The 26599-nt window shown below is 42.8% G+C and overlaps 1 protein-coding gene across 7 annotated transcripts in view; it reads right to left on the reverse strand.

Moving 5' to 3' along the window:
- Positions 1-12240: 12240 nt before the first annotated feature.
- Positions 12241-26599, reverse strand: part of TBX19 (T-box transcription factor 19) — a 45975-nt gene continuing 31616 nt past the window's right edge. For 6 of the 7 annotated variants that reach the window (XM_054525781.2, XM_054525797.2, XM_054525790.2 and 3 more), the window contains 4 exons: positions 26289-26350; positions 21530-21718; positions 17861-17996; positions 12241-14054 (listed from right to left, as the gene is read on the reverse strand). In XM_054525781.2, coding sequence (XP_054381756.1) covers positions 13760-14054; positions 17861-17996; positions 21530-21718; positions 26289-26350 — 682 coding nt within the window. In that variant the 3' untranslated portion in view covers positions 12241-13759. Of the gene's footprint in view, positions 14055-17364; positions 17652-17860; positions 17997-21529; positions 21719-26288; positions 26351-26599 lie in introns of those variants that run through there. The other variant, XM_054525811.2, reaches the window with a different exon arrangement.

A 26599-nucleotide genomic window follows, 5' to 3' on the forward strand; every position in this document is an offset into this window, starting at 1 on the left:
TGTTTTGTTTTGTTTTGTTTTGTTTCAAAAATGGCCATAAGAACATTCCCCATGCCACATGCTCTTCTTACAAAATCCCTTTGACATACCTGCTATCAAAAGATGGAGTCCACTTTCCCTCACCCTTGAATCTGGGTGAGCTGCAACCATGACAGAAATGATACCCTATGCCTTCCAAGGCTAGGTAATAAAAGGCAAGACAGATTTTTCTGGCTGTCTTCTGGATGCTCACTGTTAGAACCCAGCCCCATGCCATGAGCCCAGTCACTTCAAGAGGACACATGTAGGCTGTAGGCATTCCAGCCAACAGTTCTAGCTGAGGTCCCAGATAACATTCAGTGTCAACCACCAGACATGTGAGTGAAGGAGGCTTTATATGACTCAGCCCCCAGGTTTTGGTTCTTCTCAGCTAAGGTCCCAGGTACCATGAAGTAGAGACCAGCCATCCCTACTGTGCCCTTTTTGAAGTTTTGTCCAATAGACTCCATGAGCTAATTAAATGGTAGTAGTTGTTTTGTGTCACTACACTTGAGGGGGTTAGTTATGCAGCAATAGCAACTAGAACAAATGGTGATATGTCAGAGGCAAAGAATGAAAGCAAATATAAGCCTTTTTGAAAAAACACTCATGACTCAAATCGCAGGCAATGGGAGAGACAGAAAGAGAGAGAGAAAGCCTCCAACGAAATGAGCTACCCATCAAAAGTACAAATATACAATAAGAAATCATTCATGAGTGTGAGTCAATAGACACAATAAGCTGCAGAATTAGATCCCAAGAACTTTGAATAATAATATGATAATCAGACCAGCATATAAAATAAGTATATTTAAAATTATTAAAAATTTTTAAAAAACAATAAGCAGTTGTAAAACTTAGGAATAGTTTCACTGCTGCAAATAACACAAAACCCAAAATAATTTACTTAAGATAGAAGGTTATTTTGTCTTATGTAAACAAATCCCAGAAGTAAGACGTCTAGGGCTGATATGATAGCTCAAAGAGTACGGTGAACTCATAGTCCTTCTATCTTGTGGCTTCTACCTCATAGTTCAAGATAATTTGATTCTCAAATTGTGGCTTCTACCTCATAGTTCAAGATAACTGCTCAAGCTCTAATTATTACATCTGCATTGCAGCCAACAAGCAAAGGGAATCCAGGCTAAGAAGTTCTCATCCCTCCCTTTAAGAACACTTCCTGGAAGTCACACCGTATTGAAGCACATTATTTGTGGCTTCAGCTTTTTCACAGGACTTTCAATATCTACAGAGGATAAATGTGAGGAAGGGAGGAAGGATAGAATTTGTATGCTCTTTTGTCTTTGCATAAAAACAAGAATGTGAATATCACCCCATGGAGGCACAGAACTGGGAAGATGCTTTTCTATCCTGGTACATTTTAAGTGCATTACACGGAATTATTTACACGGACAGTTTGCTTATACTCTGTGCTGGGTTGAATAGTGTCCCCCAAAATTCATATCCACCCAGAAACTCAGAATTTGACCTTTCTGGAAATAACATATTTGCAGGTATAATTAGTTAAAATGAGATCACACTGAATTAAGATGGGCCCTAATCCAGTGACTAGTGTCTTTATAAAAAGAGGAGACAGACAGACACACAGGGAGAACACCAGGTGACAATGCAGGCAGAGATTGGAGTATGGCATCTACAAGCCATGGAATGCCAAAATTGCCAGCAGTCACCATAAGGTAGGAAAAGGCATGGAAATAACCCTCCCCTAGAATCTCACAAGCATGGCCCAGCCAGCACCTCGATTTGGGACTTCTAGCCTCCAAAACTGTGAGATAATAAATTTCTGTTGTTTTAAGACACACAGTTTGTCACAGCCCTAGGAAACTAATACATGCTCTACTGGCCAGAATTGAATTACATGGACACACACATCTGTGGGAGAGGCTGGGAGGTGCCTTGATTCTATGCTGCCAGAAATGTAATAACAATTACATTCATTTAGTACCAATGTTTGTTAGTTATATATTCTGATTGCCTCTTCATACAGTGATTTTTGTAATATTATTTTCCATAGAGAAACTAGAAAAGTAATTTAGTCTATCCCTAAAATGACTAATCAAGATTTAATGTGGTGGGATTTGGAGGGTATTAATATTTCAGAACGGTTTCTTTCCACTTCACAAGCAGTTGTTGCTAATTTCATGTATATTTCTAAAATTGTCAAATTTAGGGAAACTTGTATTAAGTTTCTTTTATATCTGAGACATTACAAGTGTATTTGCTGCTTATGGTGTTGCTAAGGGTTTCTGCCTTACAAACACAGGACTTCTAATACATACATTTTTAGAACCCCCATCAAAAAGAGAAATAAATTATGGTGTACTGCCGGACATGGTGGCTCACACCTGTAATCCCAGCACTTTGGGAGGCTGAGGTGAAAGAATCACTTAAGCCCAGGAGTCTGAGACCAGCCTGGTCAACATCATGAGATCCTCGTCTCTACAAAAAATAAAAAAGATTAGTTGGGCGTGGTGGGACACACCTGTGTTCCTAGCTACTAGGGAGGATGAGGCAGGAGGATCGATTAAGCCTGGGAGGTCAAGGCTGCAGTAAGCCGAGATCATGCCACTGCACTCCAGCCTGGATGATGGAGCAGGACCCTGTCTCATTAAAAAAAAAAAAAAAGGTGTCATGCATTTATGGTTATATCTGTTTATTCCTGGTAGGAGATAATTTCCATTTTGACTAGATGTCACTGATTACTAAGTTCTCCACTTACAGATCTACATGTCTGATGACCGTATCAAATAAAATTCACAGAGCAGCTTCTGGTTCTACACACTCCAATCTTGCTTCTCTTCCATTACCCGGACTCTTCTGATGCCATGTGCCATAGGACATGTTTACACGACAATGCAATCTCCGGTACTTTATTTTCACATCATGAGCAGCAGGAGTATCCCTGGAAGACATTTCTTCAGTGGGAGAGCCAGGAATAACATGAAAAATGACTCAGAACCCCGTAAACATATTTTATTAAATCCAAACTAAATGTATTCCCAACTCGGTTTTCCTTCAATTCGATTCTACAATGCCCAGCATCACCCCGCACAAAGAGAGGTGTCATAGAAGGGAAGCAGGAGTGGAAAGAAAATTGGTCTTAACCAAACAGTGTTAAAATAGTTTATTTTTGCAAATTAAAATACATACATATGATTGTGTAAACATATTGCAATGTCCCTTCCCAGGGCACTGAAAGAAGCCTGTCCAAGCAAGCGGCCCTAAAGCTAAGTTTCTTTAGCTTTACAGTAGATTCACCTCTGCTAAAAAGAGATATCGTTCAGAGCCTGTAAAAAAAAAAAAAGACAAATTACTGATAAGAATTACGAGCATAAGAATGAAAACACTTTTCATAAAAGAGAGAACGCAAATGGCCATAAAACTATGAAAAGACATTCAACCTCACCTAAAATGAAAATTAAAATAGCCATTCCAATTAAAAAACATTAATAGCTTTGTAACACAGGGTGACAGCAAGATTGGAAACTCATTTATTACTGCTTACATTGTAAATTGATGCAACCAGTTTAGAGAACAATTGAACAATACATGCAAAAGTTGAGCTACACATATTCTAAGTCTGGGATTCTACTTGGAGGTATCTACCCTGCAGAAACTCTCATGCATGTTCACCAGAGAAATGTACAAGGATGTTCATTGTGGCACTGTTATATTAGACAGGAGGAATAAGTTCTAGAGTACTAGAGCACTGTTGACTGTAGTTAACAGTATTATATAGTTTCAAATAGCTAAAAAGAGGATATTGAACATTCCCAACGCAAAGGAATGATAACTGTCTGAGATGATGAATATGCTAATTATTCTGATTTGATCATTTTACATTGTATGTATCAAAACTTCACTGTGTACCCCATACATATGTACAATTATTATTCATCATTTAGAAAATAAAATTTAAAAATAAATAAATCTCTACTCACCCAGGCCCTTACACAGTGGCATTTCCAAAACTTTATTTCCTTTTGCCAACAGAGCCTCCATTCCAGGCTTCCTCTCTTTGGCTCCAAAACTCACAAAGGAGCCTAAATTTGGTCTTTGGATACATAAAAGATTCACCTATATTTCAAAATAAATTCTAACTTATTTTGTTAGAAATAAGTGAACAGCTGTCTAAGGTATTTTAAGTTATTATATATTAGTATCTCTGCAAAACAGAACTTTGGTAAGTTATAAGAGGTGGTCATTTCTCAATCTGCTAGAACTTTAGGCTATTGTGACTTAAAGTATTTTCTCAGTTGGGGTGCAAGGCTTATTACTGTGATTTTCATTTCTGGCTACAGGAGGGAAGTAGCAATTGAGACTGAGAGAAGGAAGTGGTAGTGTTCAATTGAAAAGTATTTCTGAGGTAGCAGAGACCAGACTTAGTGGCTAATCAAATGTGGCAAATGAAAGAAAGAGACTTAAGTACCTGGGTAAATGGTGATGTCATTCATCTAAATGGGCAATATACAAAGAGAAGCCATTGCTGAGTCTTAGGTGTGTTGACATTGAGGCACCCACAGAACACAGGGTGGAAATGTCCTGTAGGTGGTAGTATAGTATACATGGAATCCAGAATCAAGAGGAGAGGTCTAGCTGGAGAATATTTATAAGCTCTTAGCACTTACATAGAAACTTAAAGTTATGAGCTAAGCATATCAATCGAAGAGCATATAGAGCAGTAGATTTTAATTTTGGGGGGGATGATGGATCCCATTGGAAATCTAACAAAAGCTATGGATCCCTTCCCCTCACTTTGTCTCTTCACCTCCCAAAAATTACCCTAAGTGCATATAAAATTCTGCGTATACCAAAGACCACCTCCCAAAAATTACCGTAAGTGCATATAAAATTCTGCGTATACCAAAGACCTTACTTATGAAGTTGCTGATGTCTCAGGTTTATGTACAACTCTGAGAACATTCAAGAAAGTGCTGCCTGGCTCACGCCTGTAATCTCAGCACTGTGGGAGGCCAAGGCAGGTGTATCACCTGAGGTCAGGAGTTTGAGACCAGCCTGGCCAACATGGTGAAACCCCATGGTGTATTTTCAGTCTCTACTAAAAATACAAAAAATTAGCCGGGCATGGTGGAGCACACCTGTGATCCCAGCTACTTGGGAGGCTGAGGCAGGAGAATCACTTGAACCCTGGAGGAAGAGGTTGCAGTCAGCTGAGATCACACCACTGCACTCCTGCCTGGGTGACAGAGCCCAGGCTGTCTCAAAAAAAAGAAAAAGAAAGAAAGTGCTCCCCAAGCCCTATCCTACCCTTATCCCACCTATAGTGTAACCTCTCTGGACTTACGAGGCACTAGTCCACATGGAAAGAGATCAGGGCACTGGAAGAACGCTTTGCTTTCTCTACTTCCTATCTCCTCCCTATGTAAACCCATTGATGAGGTTCCTACCTCTTAAACAACAGTTAAATAATTGATCCTGGGCAATGTCATCACCACACCCCCAGGACCTCCTTTGGAACGCCTAATGTCTGAACTGATGAGTAAGCCCTATCCCTGTATTTCAGAGTGCTGTGAACCTGCATGACTCACCAACGCTGATTCTTGATCTGTTTTGTGAACTCCCACCAGTTCTGGGCCACGCTCTGGGCCTTGAGTTTTACAATAACTTTAAAGATGAAAATCTTAAAATCACATGCCAAAAAAAAAAGTGAGAGACAGAGATCACATGCTATTTTCCTAGGTCTCAGATCATAGCCAAGTATTTGGGGGGCTACATTTGATAGGGCTAGGAGAGATAAACAGGATTGTCTATGATGAAATAAAACATAGACTGCATCCAACGCTTCTAGTTGCTCTACATAACAGTTTGCCTTCTGTAAATAATCGTGCTAAACAATAGACCCACCTACAGGATGCTAAGAAAAGTGCAACCGTAGGAATTTAAGGCCATCTGTTAGCTTTTCTACTCTCTCTGCTCATCTCTGCCCTATCTCTTTTCAGAGAAATATTCATTCCCCGTGTGGTCAACACAGCAGGATTCTGGACTCCACAAGTACGTGTCCAACATTATAGGTTGACCAACTCATCCTGGGCAAATCCAGGCTGTCTCCATTTTAAATTGAAATGGAAATTTTATTGGAAATAAATGGAAATTAATGGAAAGTTTATTCCATTTAAATTGAAATTTTAAATTGAAATGCCTATATCCCAGGAAGCCCCTCAGTCTGAGGCACTGACAAGAAAGTATCAATGGTCCCTGTATCTTATCCTCTCTGCAGAGCAAGAAATTTATGGCATCATCTTGCTGGTAACTGACTTGGCAGCAGGCTGACCAAACAGTAGCATAACTTACACATATGGGCTCCCAATTCAAAGTTTAATCATTGTAAAGATTACAAAGTCCTTTTCCCTTTCATCACATCTGTGAACTTTAAAACTGCAAAGTTAAGTCTTGGATTTCTGAATGCTTTGGCTACAGCACATTTTTGTTTTCTTGTCAATAAGTGCACTTTTTTAAATGTCTATCCTAAAATCAATCACCTCAATACCAATCAATATTTTCCAGGCTTCATTAGATTTTGAGATCACATTGCTCTTAATCAAATTATAATGTACTCTTACCCACATTCTCCTGCTCCAGGAAATTCAGACTTTTACCAGAATCTGCCCCAAAAGGTTTCTGGAAATGCCCTAGAGATGCCACCCAGTCCTTGGAAGACCAGCAATCTGCCACCAGGCCCCGGATGGTCCTTGCCCCATGAAACCCTGCTCATTCCACAATCTCCCTGTCTCCCGCTTTCCCACTCCCTACGCCCGGCCTCCTCCCAAGTGTGAACACAGACTCTTTTCCCTAATCACCACCGCAGCCCTGGGAACCTGATGTAAATGTGACAGGAAACCAAGGGGAAGTGCCAGCTGAGTAACGTAACTGTTCCTGCTTGGAACAATCCTCAGTACAGGGTGACATTGGGTTGTGAATGGGAACAAGAACTTCATCGTCAGGTAGGTCTGAATTCTGCCCCTAGTAGTTGTGTTACACTGAAAACCCTATCTACGCTGTCTGAGCTGGCTCCCTCCATCTGTAAGATGAGGAAAATGATAGAGAGTATCTATCCCACATGAAAACTCATACATGAATGTTCAAAAAGTGGAAACATCCCAAATGCTCATCGGCTGATGAATGGATAAACAAAATGTCGCTGTATTTATCAACGGAATATTACTTAGCAGAAAAAGGAATGCAGTACTGATATACGCTACAGCATCAAGGATCCTCTAAGTGAAAGAAGCCAGTCACAAAAGACCATACATCACATGACTCCAGCCAAATGAAGTGTCCAGAATGGGAAATCTATAGAGAAAGAAGAGATCAGTGGCTGCCTAGGGGAGGGGGTGGAGGTGAGTAGGAAGGAAGTGGGTGACTATTAATGGGTATAAGCTTTCTTTGTAGGGTGACAAAAATGTTCTAAAATTAGATTGTGGTGATGGGCACACAACTCTGTAAATATACTAGAAAAATCCAATGAATTTCCCCTTTAAATAGACTGTGTAAATTATATATCTATAAAGCTATTAAAAATAATAATCTGTCTGGGCACGGTGGTTCATGCCTGTAATCGCAGCAATTTGGAAGGCCGAGGCGCGTGGATCACCAGAGGTCAGGAGTTTGAGACCAGCCTGACCAACATGGTGAAACCCTGTCTCTACAAAAACAATACAAAAAAATTAGCCAAGCATGATGGCGAGCGCCTGTAATCCCAGCTACTTGGGAGGCTGAGGCAGGAGAATTGCTTGAACCCAGCAGGCAGAGGTTGCAGTGAGCCGAGATCGTGCCGCTGCACTCCAGCCTAGGCAACAGAGCGAGACTCTGTCTCAAACAAACAACAACAACAAAAAAAAACTTTTCTAAAGAAATACGATCTTATAAAGACATAACTTTGACAAAAATATACAAAGAACTTTTTATCAAACCAAACATGTTTCTCCATCTAAAATTTCCAAGTACTTCTAAGGATTATTTCTAAAAATTCTGGATTAATACCTGTGGGGTGCCTACCATGTACCTACCAGGCACACGTGCAAGATGTTGGAGGCACAGCAATAGAAGACAGTTTTTGTCCTCAAGTATAACCAAGACAGTCATCCACCCTGTAATAACACAATTAGCCATTTCTCTAATTTAAATTTCTAACTCTAGTGACCATCAACACCCACCTGCTCAAGTTAACAGAAATCCATGGAGTATCCTCAATCTCTCATGATTTCCTGTCATTACAACCCTGGACATTTTCCCCCAACATATCCCACTTAGCAACTCTAGCCCAGGCCCCAAGTGTTAAAGCTTGAGGATCAACTCTTTTAACCCACACACCAGCCATTTTTCTCAAGGCATACCAGTGTCCAGGTGGCTGCATAAGTCCACATTGGGTCCAGAAGCATCTCTTACCTCCAGTTGCTCTTGTGTGGAAACCAGTCATCCATTCAAACTACTCCTCCCATGGTGGTAATATAATTTTGTCTTAGAGGAAATATACTTTTCCTGCTGCCCAACCTTGGTCTGGGCTAACCCAAGCCATCCAATATATTACACTACATTTTAACCACAAATAGAAAAGGTCTTTCCTTCTAAGAGATTACTATGTTCCCACCTAAATATGTCTCATTCCTCCTCAGCAACCTCCAAGCTCCAAGCCCTCCCCGTCTAATAGGTATGTAGGAGGGATACCACAGCTCCATCCTCCAGAACCAGCCCTGGTTAACCCAAAACTCCTTGTTACACTCTTCCCCAAACTCCAGCCCCCAAAAAGTGCTCTTTCAGAACAAAGTGAATCTATCCCAAAGGTTTATTGACTTCCTCTCTAGGGACAGGAACCTCATCACTAAATAGACATACTTGTGCATACACACACACACACACACACACACACACATAAACACACACACAGTTACTCCTACAAAGTGCTCCAAATCAGAGTGGTCATGACCAGAAAATGTGAATTTCCGATGTTTCCATGTTGAGAATGAGAGTTTGACCAACTTCTCACTCCCAACTAGTTGAATTCTAAGTCCTCACCTGGGCCTGACCCGTTGCTCTGGGCTCCGGGTTTCCCAGACTCGTTTTATTTCAGTAGCCTAGGTACTTTGGCAGGAAGGGGGCTGGAGAACTGAAACGATTGGCTGGAGATGAAATCACAGGGACACCTAAAACTGTCTTCGTGTGGCTGAGTCAGTTCCTGGAAGGGAGCCTCAGGACCAGGTGGCATTTCTTGTTTTGTCACAATGCTAAATCTGAATGATATCTCAAAGACCAGTTCTTTAGGTTTCACAATAGTGATGTTAGCTATAGGAGTAGATGGGGGAGCTATAAATCATATGACCCCCAGTTTTGTGATTCTGGGGCAGTAAACAACTTATAGAAAAACAAACTAAGCAATGGCAGGTCATGGTTTAACTATGCCTATTCTACAGCAAAGTTCAAGGTCCTACCACAATTTTAGCTGTGTCTTATCAATGCAGCTTCAGTCTACAAAAAAAAAGCAATTTAGCCTGTGAGGTTAGAAGCAAGATGGAGTCAGTCACATTAGATTTCTCTCATTACTTATTCCAAAAAGGTATTGTCACCAAGAGTTTGGGGGGGTTCTATTCCTAGAAGGTTGGGGGGTTGGACAGACTACACCATAGATGTGTCTATAATGATGATGATGGAAAAGTTTTGGTGTCTTCAGACCACAGAAGCTGTTCCTTTATATCTTTTTTGGCACCACATATCCCTACCTTAACCTCTGTTCCAGGATGCCCATACTCTCTCTGTTCACCAACCTGGCCAGTAGCCAACAAGTGGCTCAATAAAGTGGGAATGGGTGGAGAAAATAAAAAGGAAGGAGTTGAAAGAAGTGCCACTTGAATGCCCCAGTTGCCATCCCCTACTTTGGCTGACCCACAATTTCCATAAAACAGAATTCATATTCTTCACAAATGTGATATTTTAACTTGCTGATATTCACTCAAATCTAGTCTAGTCTTGGAGAAAGTGGTGAAGACCTACCAAGCTTCGAATATCCTTTATTGAGTTTTTTTCTTAATAACTTACGTGATGAAAACATTTCTCCCCTAATTTGACCACCATCCAGTTCTGCGGGGTGTCCACCAAGTGACACGAAGGGAATCAGCAGTTTCCCATAAGCATCTGGCTAAGCATGGTGGACAGAGGTGGTTGGTAATGAGGCTGGCTCATCCAGGGAAGGGAGGGCTGGTGAGGTCACACAGACTCAAATAAAGGCCCCACAGTAGGGTACACTTTCCAATAGGCCAGGCTTCAGGGAGAGTTAGAATCTCTACCATCTGGCTAAAAGTATTGCATAACTCTTCCATTCAGGTGGGATTTCAGTTCCTCTTAAATTTCATGCAATAGTCCAGAAAACCTGAAAGGCACCACTTTTGTTTTATAGTGAGCTGAGTAGAGAAGATACATGAGCAAGGAAATGGTATACAAAACTCCAAAGTTTGTCTAACACATTACAGAAGCTAATCTGTCACTTATTAAACTGACTTATGTAACTAGTGTTGTTTCTTCTAATCAGAAATTAGCCCTAGACTATTTAAAGAAAAAGATAGAAAGTGTCTCTGGCTAGGTAGCTAACAGCAAATAGAGATCCTATTTGTGGAACCAGCTATCACGGTGTGTGTGTTTAAGAATCACAGTAGGTTCCAAGCTGAGCATCCTACAAGACTGAGAGATGTGATCACCCCAAACTCAGCTAATGCTCATGTTATCACGCTGCAGAGGACCCCATTCACCTGAGCAATATAAATGAAAATACAATGGAGGCTACGAGCTTCTTTCTGTTCTGTGCTCCTGGGCCAGGTCTTCTGTCTGCTCCAGGCTAGGGGAGGTGCAGGAAGGGTGAGACTCAAGGTGGGTTTTTATTCCCTAATTACACTTGCTGAGCTCTTGGTACAGGACATGTGAAGGACTTGGTGCCAGGACTTGCTGCAGTGACCAGTGAAGAGGTCTTGGCCAGACCTGCTGTGGCAATTACAGGCCACAGTAGCCTAAAGTTCTAGCAGATTGAGAAATGATCATCTGTTATAACTTACCAAAGTACTGTCTTGCAGAGATACTAATATATTAATACCTTAGTGACTTCTAATGGTATTGTAAAGGGACTGGGAAACAGGAACAATGCTGCCTTAGGGGCATGCTGACCAGACAGCTTCCCAAATGCATGGATCCATTGCACCTTGGCCACTCACACGCCAACTAGTGGCCCAGAGCTCTGGCCAGGCAACCTGAAGTCAGGCAATGTGTCTTCCCTTGACACCATGTAGCTGGAATTGTATTCTTTTCTGAGATGCAAAAAACAGAACAGCACAGAAATATTGGGCAGTGACACCAGCCGTGACACCATAGCATGTTAAAGGACCTTTTGCTGTAGAAAGAGCCAAGGACTCAATAGTACCATGTTTGGACCCCTCAGACTAAGCCTTGGAGTGGGCTGGGTTTGCACGGGTTCAACTGACGGAAGACTGGTGGAAGCAGCTGAGCCAATGCTAGGCTCCAAGTGCAACCTTAGACACCTCAAGTGGCGGCCCTGAGAAGGGCTGCTCAGTCAGTGCAGTCTAAAGTCGATGTTTGGAGAACTGCTCATCACCCAGGTCTGGAAACCTTACTCCCAAGGTTATTAGCACATCCAGTAGTAGGTAGAAAAAGAAGAGGAAGACTCATGAAACTGATTCTGCTCAGTGGTTACAGCAATGACCTTGGCTGGGGCAGAGGTAAAAACTCATCTGAAATACGGTTCCTGGAGTATTTATCATTCTATTTCTCTCTTCTAGGTAAGGAGTTTCCAAACCTAGCCCAGGGCCAATGCCTGGAGCTCTTGTTTGAAATGCAGATTCCTGAACACCAGCCCCAAAGATTCTGATCCAACAGGTGTGGGGTATACCCACGAATCTGTACATCTATCAAGGGCCCCCTGTTCCAGGTGATCCTGACTTAGGGCATCCAAGAACCAGTATTTGGGAATAACCACTCGAGCACACCCCATCTCCATATATGACTGTCATTCACTGAGAATTGGCAGTGCCTCAAATGAGGAGCCCGTGTAACTAACAGCCAGCATGTTCCTAGGTTCCCACATGGATGCACATATGTGTCATGGGGCATGTGTCTCTGAGATCTGCCCCCCAGCCACTTCACACCATCCTTGTAGCACACATGCACATTACACCAATTCAGTTCAGCAAATGTTTATTGGGCACCTACAATAGGCAAGGCACAGTACCAGCTGCTGTGGGTTACAAAGACAAGAAGGCTAGGCCTCACCCTCGAGAGGCTTACAGTCTAATAGGGAGAGACACACTCACAGGTAACAAAAATACAAGGCAAAATGAAGTGAGCTCTATGGCAGAGGCAAAAACAATGGGAGAACAGCAAGCAGAGATAGATCAGACATATCTCAGCAGATCAGATGTTGGATGCAGGGAGTGACATTTCAGCCAGGCTCTGGGAGGTGGGTCGGATTCGCACAGGTGAACTGGAGAAAAAAGGACACTAAGGCACAGGCAAGGTATAGAGGTTGGAAAGTGCAATGAATGTTCAGAGAACAGAGATGCCTGCCTTGACCAATACATAGGAGGCCAACAGGATAACAGAGGGACCTAAGCTGGGGAAGTGGTTTCAGGCCAGATGGTGGGATCGCTCATAGTAGGATTTCTTTTTTTCTTTCTTTCTTTCTTTCTTTTCTTTCTTTCTTTCCTTCCTTCCTTCCTTTCCTTCCTTCCTTCCCTCCCTCCCTCTTTCTTTCTTTCTTTCTTTCCTTATTTCTTTCTTTCTTTCTTTCTTTTTTAAATGAGACAAAGTCTTGATCTACCGCCCAGACTGGAGTGCAATGCCACAATCATAGTTCACTACAGCCTCAACCTCCTGAGATCAAGCAATCCTCCTCCAAGTAGTTGGGACTATAGGCACATGCCACCACGCCCAGCTAATTTTGCGTGCATGTGTATTTTTTGTAGAGACAGGCTCTCACTTTGTTGCACAGGCTGGTCTCGAACTTCTGACCTCAAGCGATCCTCTTACCTTGGCCTCCAAAAGAGCTGAGATTATAGGCTTACGCTACCACACCCAGCTATAGTGAGGAGATTTGACTTCATTCCATTGGTAATGGTGAACCATTGAAGGTTTCTGAGCAGAGGCGTGACATGACTTGATTTCCACAAGTCTCGGCACACTGCTGTGAGTAATACATGATTAGCTTTATTCTTTTTGTTAACCTTACTCTACGGCTTACACTCCGTCCTGGTCTCAAAGCAGAAGTGTGAACCAGAGCCCTGTGGCCACACATACTTTCCAGGCTGCACAAAGCAGGAAGCAGTGGCCTTAGCTAGGTAAACTTTGAGCTCATTTAACAGCTTTGCACCTTCTCCACAGAAAAGGAAGTGAGGCTTTCCAGAACGATTTGAGAATAAGGGGCAGGGCACAAGGACGGTACTTAACAAACTTCTGTCACCTAAGCATGGCAAGAATAAGCTGCAGAGAAAATGGGAGTGCAGAAGAAAATGGTGGAGAGATGCAAATGATCTAACTAGTATCATCCAAACTGAAGCCTCTCCCAGTATGACGTCTGTAATAACCCACCTCCACCTCCAGCTAGTGGGAAGGGAGATTCCACAGTCTGACTCGCTAGATCAGTTGATGGGGTTTCTAAGCACTCTACACATGGAAGGCTCTCTGTGGAGAGAGGCTCCTAGGATCCTGCTTAACCATCCAGTGAGGAAGGAGAATGGTGCCCACCCACTCCTGGGCCACCCCAGCTCGCGAAGGGATGTGAGGCCACTGCTGTCCAGGTGGACACAGCAATGCTGGTTAGCGAGGGCTCCCCCAGAACCTCCACACCAGCCGAAGTGGGTGCTTGGGTGGAGAGCACAGAAGGGGGTGAAGTCACAGCTGGGTTTCCGAGGAGAAATGCTCCTGGGGCGCTGGCATGCACCTCCGGGCCTGGCCCAGTGGGGCCTCCGGCACCATTGCTGATGGTCCACAGGCATGGGTAGGGGCTGCAGAGACAGAGAAAGAGGGGAAGGGAACGTTCAATGGCACTCCAAGGAAGGAGTGCCACCTGACAAGCATGTACACAGTGCTGAGAAGGGCATGGTTACGAGAGGGCTTCTGGCCATGGCTTTATTTCTAGCTATGACACAGATTGGTCCTGTTTCTGCAGAAAAGCTAAGAGAAGCAGCAAAGTATGGTGGAATAATGATAAGATTAAGTATTCTGGTACTGGCCTGGCCACCAGCGAATTATTTGGTTTTAGACACAGAATTTCATTTATCTGGGCTCCCTTGCAGCCTATGTAAAATTGGCAGGGCAGTAGAAAAAAAGGTATTAAAACTGTGTGATTTCTGCATATGATTTCTCCCTGGCCAATACAGCATAATAACCAGGAAACATCACTGTCAGAAGACTTAAGTTTAAATCCCAGCTCTGCCACTTAATTAGCTCTGCGGCCTTGGCTAAATTATTTAATATCTCTGAGTGTCAATTTCTCATCTTCAAGATATGGATTCATAATTTTACCCACCTTACAGAGATTGCTACAAGGATTAAATAAGAGGAGTACCTGGTCCTTAGCATGTAATACTCAGTAAATGGTGGTTGTTATCATTAATTCTTCCATTCCTGGTCTCCACCTGTGAGCTCTGGTGCCTGGCTGAAAGGCTGGGAGCTACAACATTTTCTTTGCCTTCTCTAGTTCAATAGCACTGGTTCACACATTTGAATCACTAGGGAGGTTTTTTAAAGTAATATTGGTGCCTGGATCCCACTCTCACCCCACTCCCCTGCCCCAGAGATTCTGATTGAACTGATCTGGCATGCAGCCTGAGTATGAGGATTTTTTTAAGTTTCCCAGGTGATTGTAATGTACACCCAAGCTTGCACCTTAATATAGATGCAGTTGGAACAGGTGCAATGAACCCAATGTTTTCAGCCTGTAGTCATCACTATGTTTCTTACATTTTAGAGTTTCTGCGTTGCCCAACACTGTATTGCTTGATAATTGGCTTATTATCCAATGGCAATATTGAATACATTTATTTTGTTTTGTTTCTAACAAAATATTTATGGAGTCAGGAATGAGTTAAACACAGCAACAGGGAAACCAGAGTTGGCAATGCTATCCTTCACCTGGTACCATTTTTCAGTGCTACAGGCCTCCTTGGACCATATGAAACCTGCAGAAGCCCATCTTCTGAGCTCTCTCTGAGCTAGCTCAGCTTATGGGGATTCTGGCCCCAATCTTCAGAAGATGCTCTTCTACATTACCTCTTACAGACCCTTTCTGATGCCTCCTGGGCCAGTGGGAGAACCATGGGCTCTGAGAGGTACTGCTTACTGCAGAACCTTCAGGAAATTTTTAAGGCCCTGAGCTTCAGTTTCTTCATCAGCAAAATAGGAATTTTAATACCTGCCTTATAGTTGTCTTTGAGTACTACAGATGACTTATATATATGGATGACTTATATATATGTAATTATCTAGTATACAACTTGGCACATGATTGTTTAATATCTTCAGGGAACCTCATCTTCACTCTCCTTCTCACTTCCTACCACAGCCCAAGTCAATGCTTTTCCCTCAGATCCTCTAGATCAGTGTCAAATGCAAATGATCCTCTAGATCAGTGTCAAAATGCAAACCATAAATGCCAGCTACATATGTAAGTTTAAATTTTCTAGTAGCCACATTTAGAAAAAAATTGATTTATTGTTAATATTTTATTTAACAAAAATATTCAAAATATTATTTCAACATGCATGTGATATAAATATATATATTTATTATATATGTATATATTTACATCATAATATTTACATAACATCTATATTTACATATACTATTATATTTTATATATATTTATATTTTTAAGATATTAATATATAAATATATTTTTATACAAATTATAAATATATATTAAAATATATATTATCTATTTTATATATGTCTATATTATATTTAAAAATATAAAATCATATGTAATATAGTAGTATATATATTTTATATATATATATATATATAAAACTGGGATTTTTATTCTTTGTTTCACACTAAATCTTCAAAATCCTATGTGAGTATTATACTCAACTTGGACTACCTGCATTTCAAGTGTTTGACAACTACAGGTGGCTGGTGGCTGCTGCACTGGACAGCACAGCTCTACACCCTTGCGGGCCACAGCAATATCAGCAACACCCAGGAACTTGGTAGAAATGCAGAATCTCAGGCCCCCACTCAGACCTACCAATCAGATTCTGCATTTTAACAACAACCCCAGGTGATTCTAAGACACCACATTCTCCTAACCTTTCCTAACTTTTTCTAGACTTACAAATCACAAGTCATCTGATGTCTTCCCAAGTCCCATCCTTTTTTTTTTTTTTTTTTGGAGACAGAGTTTCGCTCTTGTTGCCCAGGCTGGAGTGCAGTGCCTCAGCTCACTGCAACCTCCGCCTCCTGAGTTCAAGTGATTCACCTGCCTCACCTTCCCAAGTAGCTGGGATTACAGGCATGCACCACCACGCCTGGCTAATTTTTGTATTTTTAGTAGAGATGGGGTTTCACCATGTTGGCCAGGCTGGTTTCAAACTCCTGACTTGAGGGGATCTACCTGCCTCGGCCTCCCAAAGTGCTGAGATTACAAGTGTTAGCCACCGCACCCAGCCAAGCCTCATCTTTTAATTTGGAATCCACTTTGGACTTTCTCAAAATTCTGCATAACCATATTGAACATAATAGCTGACATTTACACAGAATGTTACTGCTTACAAAGCATGTTAATGCATTTTCTCATTTCTGCATTTGATGCTCACAGTAACTCTGCAAAGTAGGTCACATTATTTCCATGATACCGATAAGAAAGCTGAAGCTCAGTAAGGCTAAGAAAATTGCCCAAAGCCACAAAATCACTACTAAGAGGTAGAACTGGGACTCAAACCCCTGCCTGTCAGACTCAAAGGGGCCTTCTCTTCCCACTTCACCACTCAGATTTCTAGATGTCAGAACTTAATGCAGGTTGCTAGTGTGAGGATTAAACCATGGGGTCCCCCATGCTACACTTAGCTCTGTTACCAGGGTCGTGAGGCCAGGCATCCACAATATGTCCCCCTTTTAGGATGTGTGACTCATGGCAAAATGGACAATCATGGGTCTTGACTTCTCAGTGTATATTTATACTTTTCCTCTTCAATTCCTCTACAGTCAGTATCTATTTGCTACCACCACAGTTTAAAGTATTTCTGACTAGTTTAAGACAAATGATCCCAGGCCATAATGTCTTTATCCTTTTATTTATTTATTTGCTTATTTTTTGAGACAGAGTTTCACTCTTGTTGCCCAAGCTGGAGTGCAATGGCGCAATCTCAGCTCACTGCAACCTCTGCCTCCAGGGTTCAAGCGATTCTCCTGCCTCAGCCTCCCCAGTAGCTAGGATTACAGGCATGCACCACCATGCCCAGCTAATTTTTGTATTTTTAGGAGAAATGGGGTTTCACCATGTTGGCCAGGCTGGTCTCGAACTTTTGACCTCAGGTGATCCACCTGCCTTGGCCACCCAAAGTGCTGGGATTACAGATGTGAGCCACTGCACCCCACCTATCCTTTTAAATAAAAGAAACGGTATATGACTGAGCTGTTTCTCCAGTTATGAAAGAACTCCATCCTGTTGCCACCTTGACTTCTTAGTGTTTTAGAAGTCAGGACAATAGGTTAGACCAAGCCACCCTAGGAAAAAGAATGAACTTGAGTCCCCAGTGCTAAAGTAAACCCCCAAGACCACCAATGAGCGAGTTGATGGTGTTGGTCTTACCTGGGTCCTGGATTGATTGGTCCGTTGGTGTGGGGTACAGACAGGATGCTGGCATGGGGTGTGGAGGATAAGGAAGTCCAGCTGTCAGGTCCCGAGAAAACTTGCAGATTATTGCTTGAGCTTTCTATCAAATTCACTTGGGGAAATAACAACAGTTGAATTGACAGCAAATGTAGAAGACATAAAGATGGTGACCAGTGACTTTATCCTAGGGCAAAATATAACCATGGCTTGCACTACAGGCACCAACAGTTAGTTCTTTCCCAGGGAAATAGAAAATAAAAAGAAATGTAGGTTTCCTGAATGTCAACCATATGCCAGGTGTCATTCATAGTTTAATCTTCACACCAGTGACTCCTTAACTCCATCTTATAGATACGCCTCAGGGTGGCAGAATGATTTGCCCTGGGTAACACCGATCTGTCTAACTCATTTCACCACAATCACTCTCTTTTAAGAAGGGACCGTACCAGCCTCCCCTCAAGCTAAGCCTAAGGGCCACCAGTGCCCCAGATGAGATTTCTGAGGTCCAGGAACTTATTCTTCTCAGCCATCCCTGAGTAGGTTTAACTATCTCAAGCACAGTGCCTTTTGGCCAGGCATGGTGCTAACACCTGTAATCCTGGCATTTTGGGGGTCCAAGGCAGGGGAATCCCTTGAGCCCAGGAATTTGAGACCTTCCTGGGCAACACAGAGAGACACCATCTCTACAATTAAAAAAAAAAAATTAAGAAAAAAAAATCATACCTTTTTACAAAAAGAAGTAGATTGTATGATCTCACTTATATGTGGACTCTAAGAAAGTTGAATACATAGAAGCAGAGAGTACAACAGTGGTTACCAGGGGTGGGAAGCTGGGGAAATGAGATACTGGTCAAAGGATATAAAGCTGCACTTATGTAGGATAAATAAGTCTAGAGATCTAACTTACAATCTGAAGACTATAGTTAATAATATTGTACTGTGTACTGGAAATTTGCTAAGAGAGTAGATTTCTGGCGCTCTCATCATGAAAAAAAGTAACTACGTGAGGAGATGGACATGTTAATTTGCTTGACAGCAGTAATCACTTCACTATGCATATGTATATCAAAACATCATGTTGTACACCTTGAATATATACAGTTTTTATGGGGGTGGGGAAAGAAGAATGTCTTCCATTTCTTTGAATCTCTATTTGCATAAATAGTATACAAACAAGAGAGAGGAAGAAGGCAGAGGGAGGGAGGAAGGAAGGGAAAAGGGGCAGAAGGGAGAGAGAGAAGGAAGATTCCAACGTCTATCTCTGGTGCTATGGTTTGAATGTGTCCCCCAGGGTTCATGTGTTGGGAACTTAATTCCCAATGCAAGAGTGTTGAGAGGTGGGGCCTTTAAGAGGTGACTAGGCCATGGGGGCTCTACCCTCATGAATAGGTTAATGTCAATATTGCAGGAATGGGTTTCTGATAAAAGGATGGGTTTAGCCTCCTGCCCTCTCCCCCTCTTTCCCCCACCATCCATGTGATGCCTTCTGCTATGTTATGATACAGCCAGAAAACCCTTACCATATGCTGGCACCTTAATCTTAAACTCCCCAGCCTCCAGGACTATGAGAAAATAAATGTCTATTGCTTATAAATTACCCAATCTCAAGTATTCTGTTACAGCGCCACAAAGGGGACTAAGACACCTGGCCATGTCTCTTCTTTTTACGATCTGGCACTTCCAAGCTCTCCAGCCCTAACTCTTACATCTTCCATCTGTCACCACTTCCCCTACACTCTGCTCCAAAGCTGTTCCCAGACAACCTAGGGTCTTTCCCCTTTCTGTATCTTTGCTCAGCCCACTCTCTCTACCTGGAATGCCCTGCACCTCTGCCTGTGGCACATGTCATCCTCCACCTTTTACCACTGCCCACTCCCACTCTGTCCTCTTCCATTCATCTTTTAAGGCTCCATTTAAATGTTAACCCCTCTGGGCAGCCTTTGCTGCCCCACCAGGTATATCTAGCTGCTCTTTTTCCTTCATTCCCATGGCACCCTGACTTACGTGTTTTATAGACTGTTTCTCAAACTCTAGAGCGCTTATGAATCCCCTGGTGATCTTGTTAAAATGCAGACCCTGACTCACGAGTAGAGCCTGAAAGTCTACATTTCTAACAAGTTCCCAGGTGATGTTTCTGCATTATATTAGGATTCATTATTTATGTATTTGTGTAACCCCAAGCTCCTCCAAGGAAGAAGCTATATCTTTTTTTTTTTTTTTTTTTTGAGACGGCGTCTTGCTCTTGTTGCCCAGGCTAGAGTACGGTGACACAATCTTGGCTCACTGCAGCCTCTGCCTCCCGGATTCAAGCAATTCTCCTGCCTCAGCCTCCCAAGTAGCTGGGATTACAGGCGCCCCCCACCACGCCTGACTAGTTTTTGTATTTTTAGTACAGACGGGGTTTCACCATGTTGGCCAGGCTACTCTCGAACTCCTGACCTTGTGATCCGCCCGCCTCAGCCTCCCAAAGTGCCGGGATTACAGGCGTGAGCCACCGTTCCCGGCCCTGAAGCTATGTCTTCATCACTTTCCTATCCCACTGCCTAGAAGAATATGGTACACAGTAGGTGCTCAGAAGATGTGATTTGATGCTGACCGCAGGAAAGAATGAGGAAGTAGAGTGAGCCACTGCTCAGTTTCTGCACTTGGTAAGCTACATAATCTCCCCACCTGGCAGCAACTGTTGAGGTTGCCAAGAATAGCAGGCTAAGGGACACAGGGACAGGTAGCTGGTGACCAGGAGGACTCTCTACAAAAGCAGAGCTCAGGGTGTCACCGAGGAAGGAAGGAGGCTGGAATCCAAATACTCTCCACTATCTCCCATGCCGTGAACTTTACTTGTTTTATTGTCAATCTCTTCATATTAGTATAGAATCTCCGTAAGGGCAGGGTATTTGTCCATTTCATTCCTGTGCTTGAAACAGAGCCTGGCATATAGTCGATCCTCAGTAAATATTTGTTGCATGAATAATTTAATGAAAAAGTAACCATTGTTTTCATTTCTCCCTTCTTTCTACAAATCTAATAATCAGGCAAGGTCTGGGCCTACATAAGGCAAAGGTGGAAACGGCAGTAGTCAATGAGAAAAAAGCACACAAACAATACTGCTAACAAAAAAAACAGACAGCAAAAATTATTTTAAAATATTAAGGTTGGGTTTGCATGTCTCCAACTGAATCAAACTAAGTCCTGAACATATAGGGATCCAGCTCCCCAGAGACCTTCCTAATAATTCCCTAATGCTAGACCCAGTATTCCCTGAACTGAGCCATGAATGCAACCATAGAAAAGTGCCATGTGAAGGTGATGAGCTGAGTGTTTCAGACCCACACAACTTGGCATGGCTTTTAGAGATCTGCCTGAACTGCTCAGAATACCAGTGTCCTGGCCTTTCATGCCCATTAGAAACCAGGAGACGGGGGGTTTTATGAAATAATTTTTAAAAAAACACTAAGATTGTTATACCTAGTTAATCAAATATTTGTACATAAAATAACAATAAAATAAAACACAAAAACAATAATATCATAGATGTATATTAGATGACAGGGGTTCCATCTTTAGCTACTCCTTTTCCTAGCTGTTTATCCATTTCTCCTGACTGCCCCCACCCCAGCCCAGGGTTTAATCAGCACAGTCACAGACCTGAGGGAGAATGGTTTCTGTGCATGTACGCAGAAGGGTAGGGAGCCTGCCGGTGTCCTCGGAGACCCGAATAGTGCTCACAGCCATGGTGGGTGTGGGGAGCAGGCAGAGGCAGAGGAGCAGCATACTGGTAATTGGAGTTTCCTGCTGTGCACACTCCGTCCGGATTGGAAAAGATCCAGCCTCCCACTAAAATATACAAGAGGAAGACACCAAGACTGAGTCTGTGAACTCCCACACCAAAAATCAGGTGACCAGCTACTTTACGCAGCTACAATTCTTGTAAATGACGCTGATGCCAGCCTGTGTGGTGGTGCCAGCCTGTGTGGTGGTACCATCCCCCGTCTGCCACTGCCCTTGTCCATGAGCAGCTAACTGGGCTTCTCTGGAAATGCATGACCAGTCCTGAAACTGCCTTTGCAAAAATTATATCAGTGAGAAAATTATGGCAGTTGGAGAGATCTGATCTACCCAATCTCCCTCTTGCCTTTAGCCTTCAAGCTGGCAAGCCAGCTTTGGGAGACATTTAGCTTATAGTTTAAATAATAGTAACCCTTCTCTAAAACTCAACTGCCTTTGTAAAGCTAATGAAAGACTACCAGGCTAGGTGCATAAAGAAGCCTGAATTCTGCTAAGGTGTAGACACAAATGATTGCCAGCCATTATTCCAGACTTTACAAGATACGCAACTTTCCCAATTACTCCTGCAGATAACATCACTATTTTAGAACCTAAGATAGGCCTTCAGAGATATCTTTTCAGGTTTTTGGCATATCTGACACCAGTGGCTCCACCTGGACCCACCAACCCCACCTGTGGCCCCACCCAGAAGTGACTCAGCACCAGAGGACAGCTTCAATTCCCTGTGATTTCATCTCTGATCCAACCAATCAGCAGCAAGCACCTATTGTCTAGCTACCCCCACTTCTTCCCTGAAATTGCTTCTGAAAAAGGTAACCTAACCTACAAGTTTTTGATGAGATTGATTTGAGTAAGAGCTCTGTCCCCAAAATGGCATGGCCAGATTCATGTCTATTAAACTCTTTCTTTATTGCAACGCTGTGGTCTTTGTGTCAGAGGTGTTTGAACAAGAGTGACTCCATCTTGAATAGGGGCTGGGTAAAGTGAGGCTGAGACCTACTGGGCTGCATTCCCAGGTGGTTAGGAATTCTTAGTCACAGGATAAGAGAGGAGGTGAGCACAACATACAACAAAGACCTTGCTGATAAAACAGGATGCGGTAAACAAGCCGGCCAAAACCCACCAAAACCAAGATGGCAATGAAAGTGACCTCTGGTCATCCTCACTGCTATTTATATGCGAATCACAATGCATTAGAATCCTGAAAGACCCTCCTACAAGCACCATGATAGTTTACAAATGCCATGGCAATGTCAGGAAGTTACACTATGTTGTCTAAAAAGGGGAGAAATCAACCCTCAGCTGTGGGAATTGCCCACCCCTTTCCTGAAAAACTCATGAATAATCCACCCCCTGTATAGCATATAATCAAGAAATAACCATAAGTATACTCAGTTGAGCAGCCCATGCCTCTGTTCTGCCTATGAAGTAGCCATTCTTTTATTCCTTTACTTTCTTAATAAACTTGCTTTCACTTTACTCTGTGGACTCGCCCCGAATTCTTTCTTGCATGAGGTCCAAGAACCCTCTGTTGGGGTCCGGATCAGGACCCCTTCCCAGTAACACCTTTTTGTGCAACCAGCAGGAAGAACCTATCAGGTGATTACAGTCCTATCAAAGGACTCTATCAAAGGGTGGAAAACCTCTAAAGCAACACTGGAATATAGCAATATGAAATAGGATGAGTTCATGTCCTTTGTAGGGACATGGATGAAGCTGGAAACCATCATTCTCAGCAAACTATCACAAAGACAAAAAACCAAACACCGCATGTTCTCACTCATAGGTGGGAATTAAACAATGAGAACACATGGACACAGGAAGGGGAACATCACACACCAGGGCCTGTCGTGGGGCAGGGGGAGCAGGGGGAGCAGGGAGGGATAGCATTAGGAGATATACCTAATGTAAATGACGAGTTAATGGGTGCAGCACACCAACATGGCACACGTATACATATGTCACAAACCTGCACGTGGTGAACATGTAGCCTAGAAGTTAAAGTATAATAAAAAAAAAAAAAAAGAAAAAATAAATAAATAAATAAAAAGAAATACGCTCTGAATGCAGAAGTTAATAGACATGCAAAGTTAAGGTGCTTCTGGCTTAATTAAAATAAAAGTCAGTCTAGGAGGCATTACACGTATATGTAACTCATGGACCTTCAGCTACCAGGGAAGGCAGGGAATGATTAATGTGGTTACAAAGGAAGAGTGAAAGCCTTTCTATTTCTGCCGAGTGGGAAGGTGCCTTCAGTTCTTACTCTAAGCAAGAGATATCATGATGCCTTCCGACCCCATCCCACAAAGAGAATTCTGACACTACAGAAGGGGAGAGCTGGCCTAGCACACCTTGACAGCAAGCATTTTGGTTTGTTTTTTGGTTTTGGTTTTTTTTCCTTTTTTCTTCTTTTTCATTCCACTTATTTACTGGCAGGCAGCAAGCATTTTGCAGAATATTTTGGACGACTGCAAAACGTTTTGTAGAAAGATTCTGAACAGAAGACTATTTCGAGTGAGTTCATGAGCAAAGACTGAGACTTAGTACTGCAGGCCCCAAAACAAGAAGCTTGTTCTCCCGCTGACCACGCCTCAGCTAAGGGATCAGTGGATGGGGATTCAGATAGGAACAGAGCTGTTCCTTAAGAACATTGACTAAGGATTGTCACCTGGGCTTCGGCAATGAGGAAATGGAGCTTGATATTAGAACCCACTGCCTTTGCTTAATACTTTTTAAGTACAAGTAAGCAAATTGTACAAAGTTCATATTACAATCATTCCCAACAAATCCTTTTGTCATCTTCATTTTCCCAGAGTTGCACAAACTTATGGCCCAAGGGGTCCCTATCTGACTAACAGAATCAAGATTCAGGCACCCAGCCGGCAAAACCAGGCAAGTGTCCCCTCAGAACCAGACTTTGCCACATATAATGTACACGCCTCAAGAAGTTTGCTGAGAAGTTTGCAACACATGAACTTTGAACTCCTATGGTTCTGCACATGGCCCTAACCTATACAACGAGGTTTTTATTCCAGTTCATTCCACCTAAAGGAAAAAAACTGAGGGGGAAAAAAGGAAAAAAACTGAGGGGGAAATTATAAAGGAAAAATAGCTCAGAACAGTCTGAGTTATGTGAGGCGTGCAAAATTTATCAGGCCCAGAGGGATGTGAGTGTGAGGAGCACCTTTAGTCAAGGGCACCCCCTGCACCCCTGGCCGGGGGCAATTCTTTAAAGGCATTTTTGTTCCTGACTAGCTGCCTCGCCCATTATCTTTACGTTCCTGGAATGTGTGATACAAAGAACAATATATAACCAATAAATAGCTCATGTTACAGTAAAGAGTTTATGAATCGCCTCTTCTTTTTCCCTTCAAAAATCCACTTGTAACTGCTGCTAACCCAAGTATATATTCAGGGGAACTTGAATCTATGCTCCCAAGTTGTAGTCCTCAAACTTGACCCAAACAAACTTTCTACTTATATTAATGTTGCCTCAGTTTTTTCATTTAGGTTGACAGTCATTTTTAAAGAGTGCTTTTCTGCCGGGCGCAATGGCTCATGCCTGTAATCCCAGCACTTTGGGAGGCCGAGGCAGGCGGATCACAAGGTCAGGAGTTCAAGACCAGCCTGGCCTATATGGTGAAACCCCGTCTCTACCAAAAATACAAAAATTAGCCGAGTGTGGTGGCGCATGCCTGTGGGCCCAGCTGCTTGAGAGGCTGAGGCAGAGGAGTCACTTGAACCCGGGAGGCAGAGGTTGCGGTGAGCCGAGATTGGGCCATTGCACTCCAGCCTGGGCAACAGAGCGAGACGCTGTCTCAAAAAAAAAGAGTGCTTTTCTGAGAGCTGCTTCTCTTTATGCGGCTATACTCCCAGGTATGGTATGGAAGGTGCATTAAGATTGAAGGGAAGGAAGAAGTAAAGAACTCTGCAGCTGGCAAACTGCACAAAGGATCTTTGCAAGCCAATATAATCCAAATTAAAGAGGGTTTCAGACATCAGGGTTAAGTTTCCTACTCTGATGTCACTGATCGTGGGTTGCATTGCAGCTGCAGAGGATTCCCTCCACCATCCTGGGACATGGACAAGGTAACACCCTGATGGGAACATCCAACGCTACCTTCAGAATCGCAGCTATATTACTCCACCTCTTCCTACAGCCTTCCAGCCCACAAATAAAGACTCTTCCCCGTGGAGGCTATGGCCTGCATGACACATTGCTATGGGGACCAACTCCAAAATTAGCAAACACTAAGAACATGAGAACTCCAAAACAGAGAGACCAGAGTGGCGAGCATAAAGTTAGGAGGCAAGCCGAGAACACACTGTTGAGGGCTCAGCGCCTTACTGACACGAAAACCAGAGTCTAAGAAATTCATCATTTTCATTCTTAATCTCCTGCCTAAGATTTTTTTAAGACTCTTAAGCCTAGGACCATTGGCTGTCTGTCTGGAAATTCTGGAAAGGGCACAAATTTGTTCTTAATAGAATAAACCGTGTGTTGGGTTTTGATTTGGAAGTCCTTAAGCAGTCCTGACAGGCAAAGAGTCTGAGTGTGGAAGGAGCTGGCTCCAAGTACAGCCCCACGCACCTCCCGCCTCATGTACACCCAACTCACAGTGAGAATAGGTCACATGCTGGCTCTCAGAGATAGCCTCCGGCACGTCTCTTAGGTGATTTCTGAAAGAGTAAAGAAAATGCACCATGGGTGTCCAACTTTTTATGTATGTCCACTATAAAGCATACCCAAAATTCTCCTTGAAGAGCAATCAATTTCTTAGAATAAGAAAACCAAACACCTTTTTTCCTAAGCTCCTGTCCTTCCCCATTCTCCTTCCTTCGGGGTGCTGACTCTACTTGTGCAATTGCTCTTGGAGTTGCAGTTTTACTGTTTACCCCTCTTTACCACATTTACAGCTATCCCTGTAT

This window comes from Pongo abelii, chromosome 1 (genome assembly GCF_028885655.2).
Source record: "Pongo abelii isolate AG06213 chromosome 1, NHGRI_mPonAbe1-v2.0_pri, whole genome shotgun sequence".
Lineage (NCBI taxonomy): Eukaryota > Metazoa > Chordata > Mammalia > Primates > Hominidae > Pongo > Pongo abelii.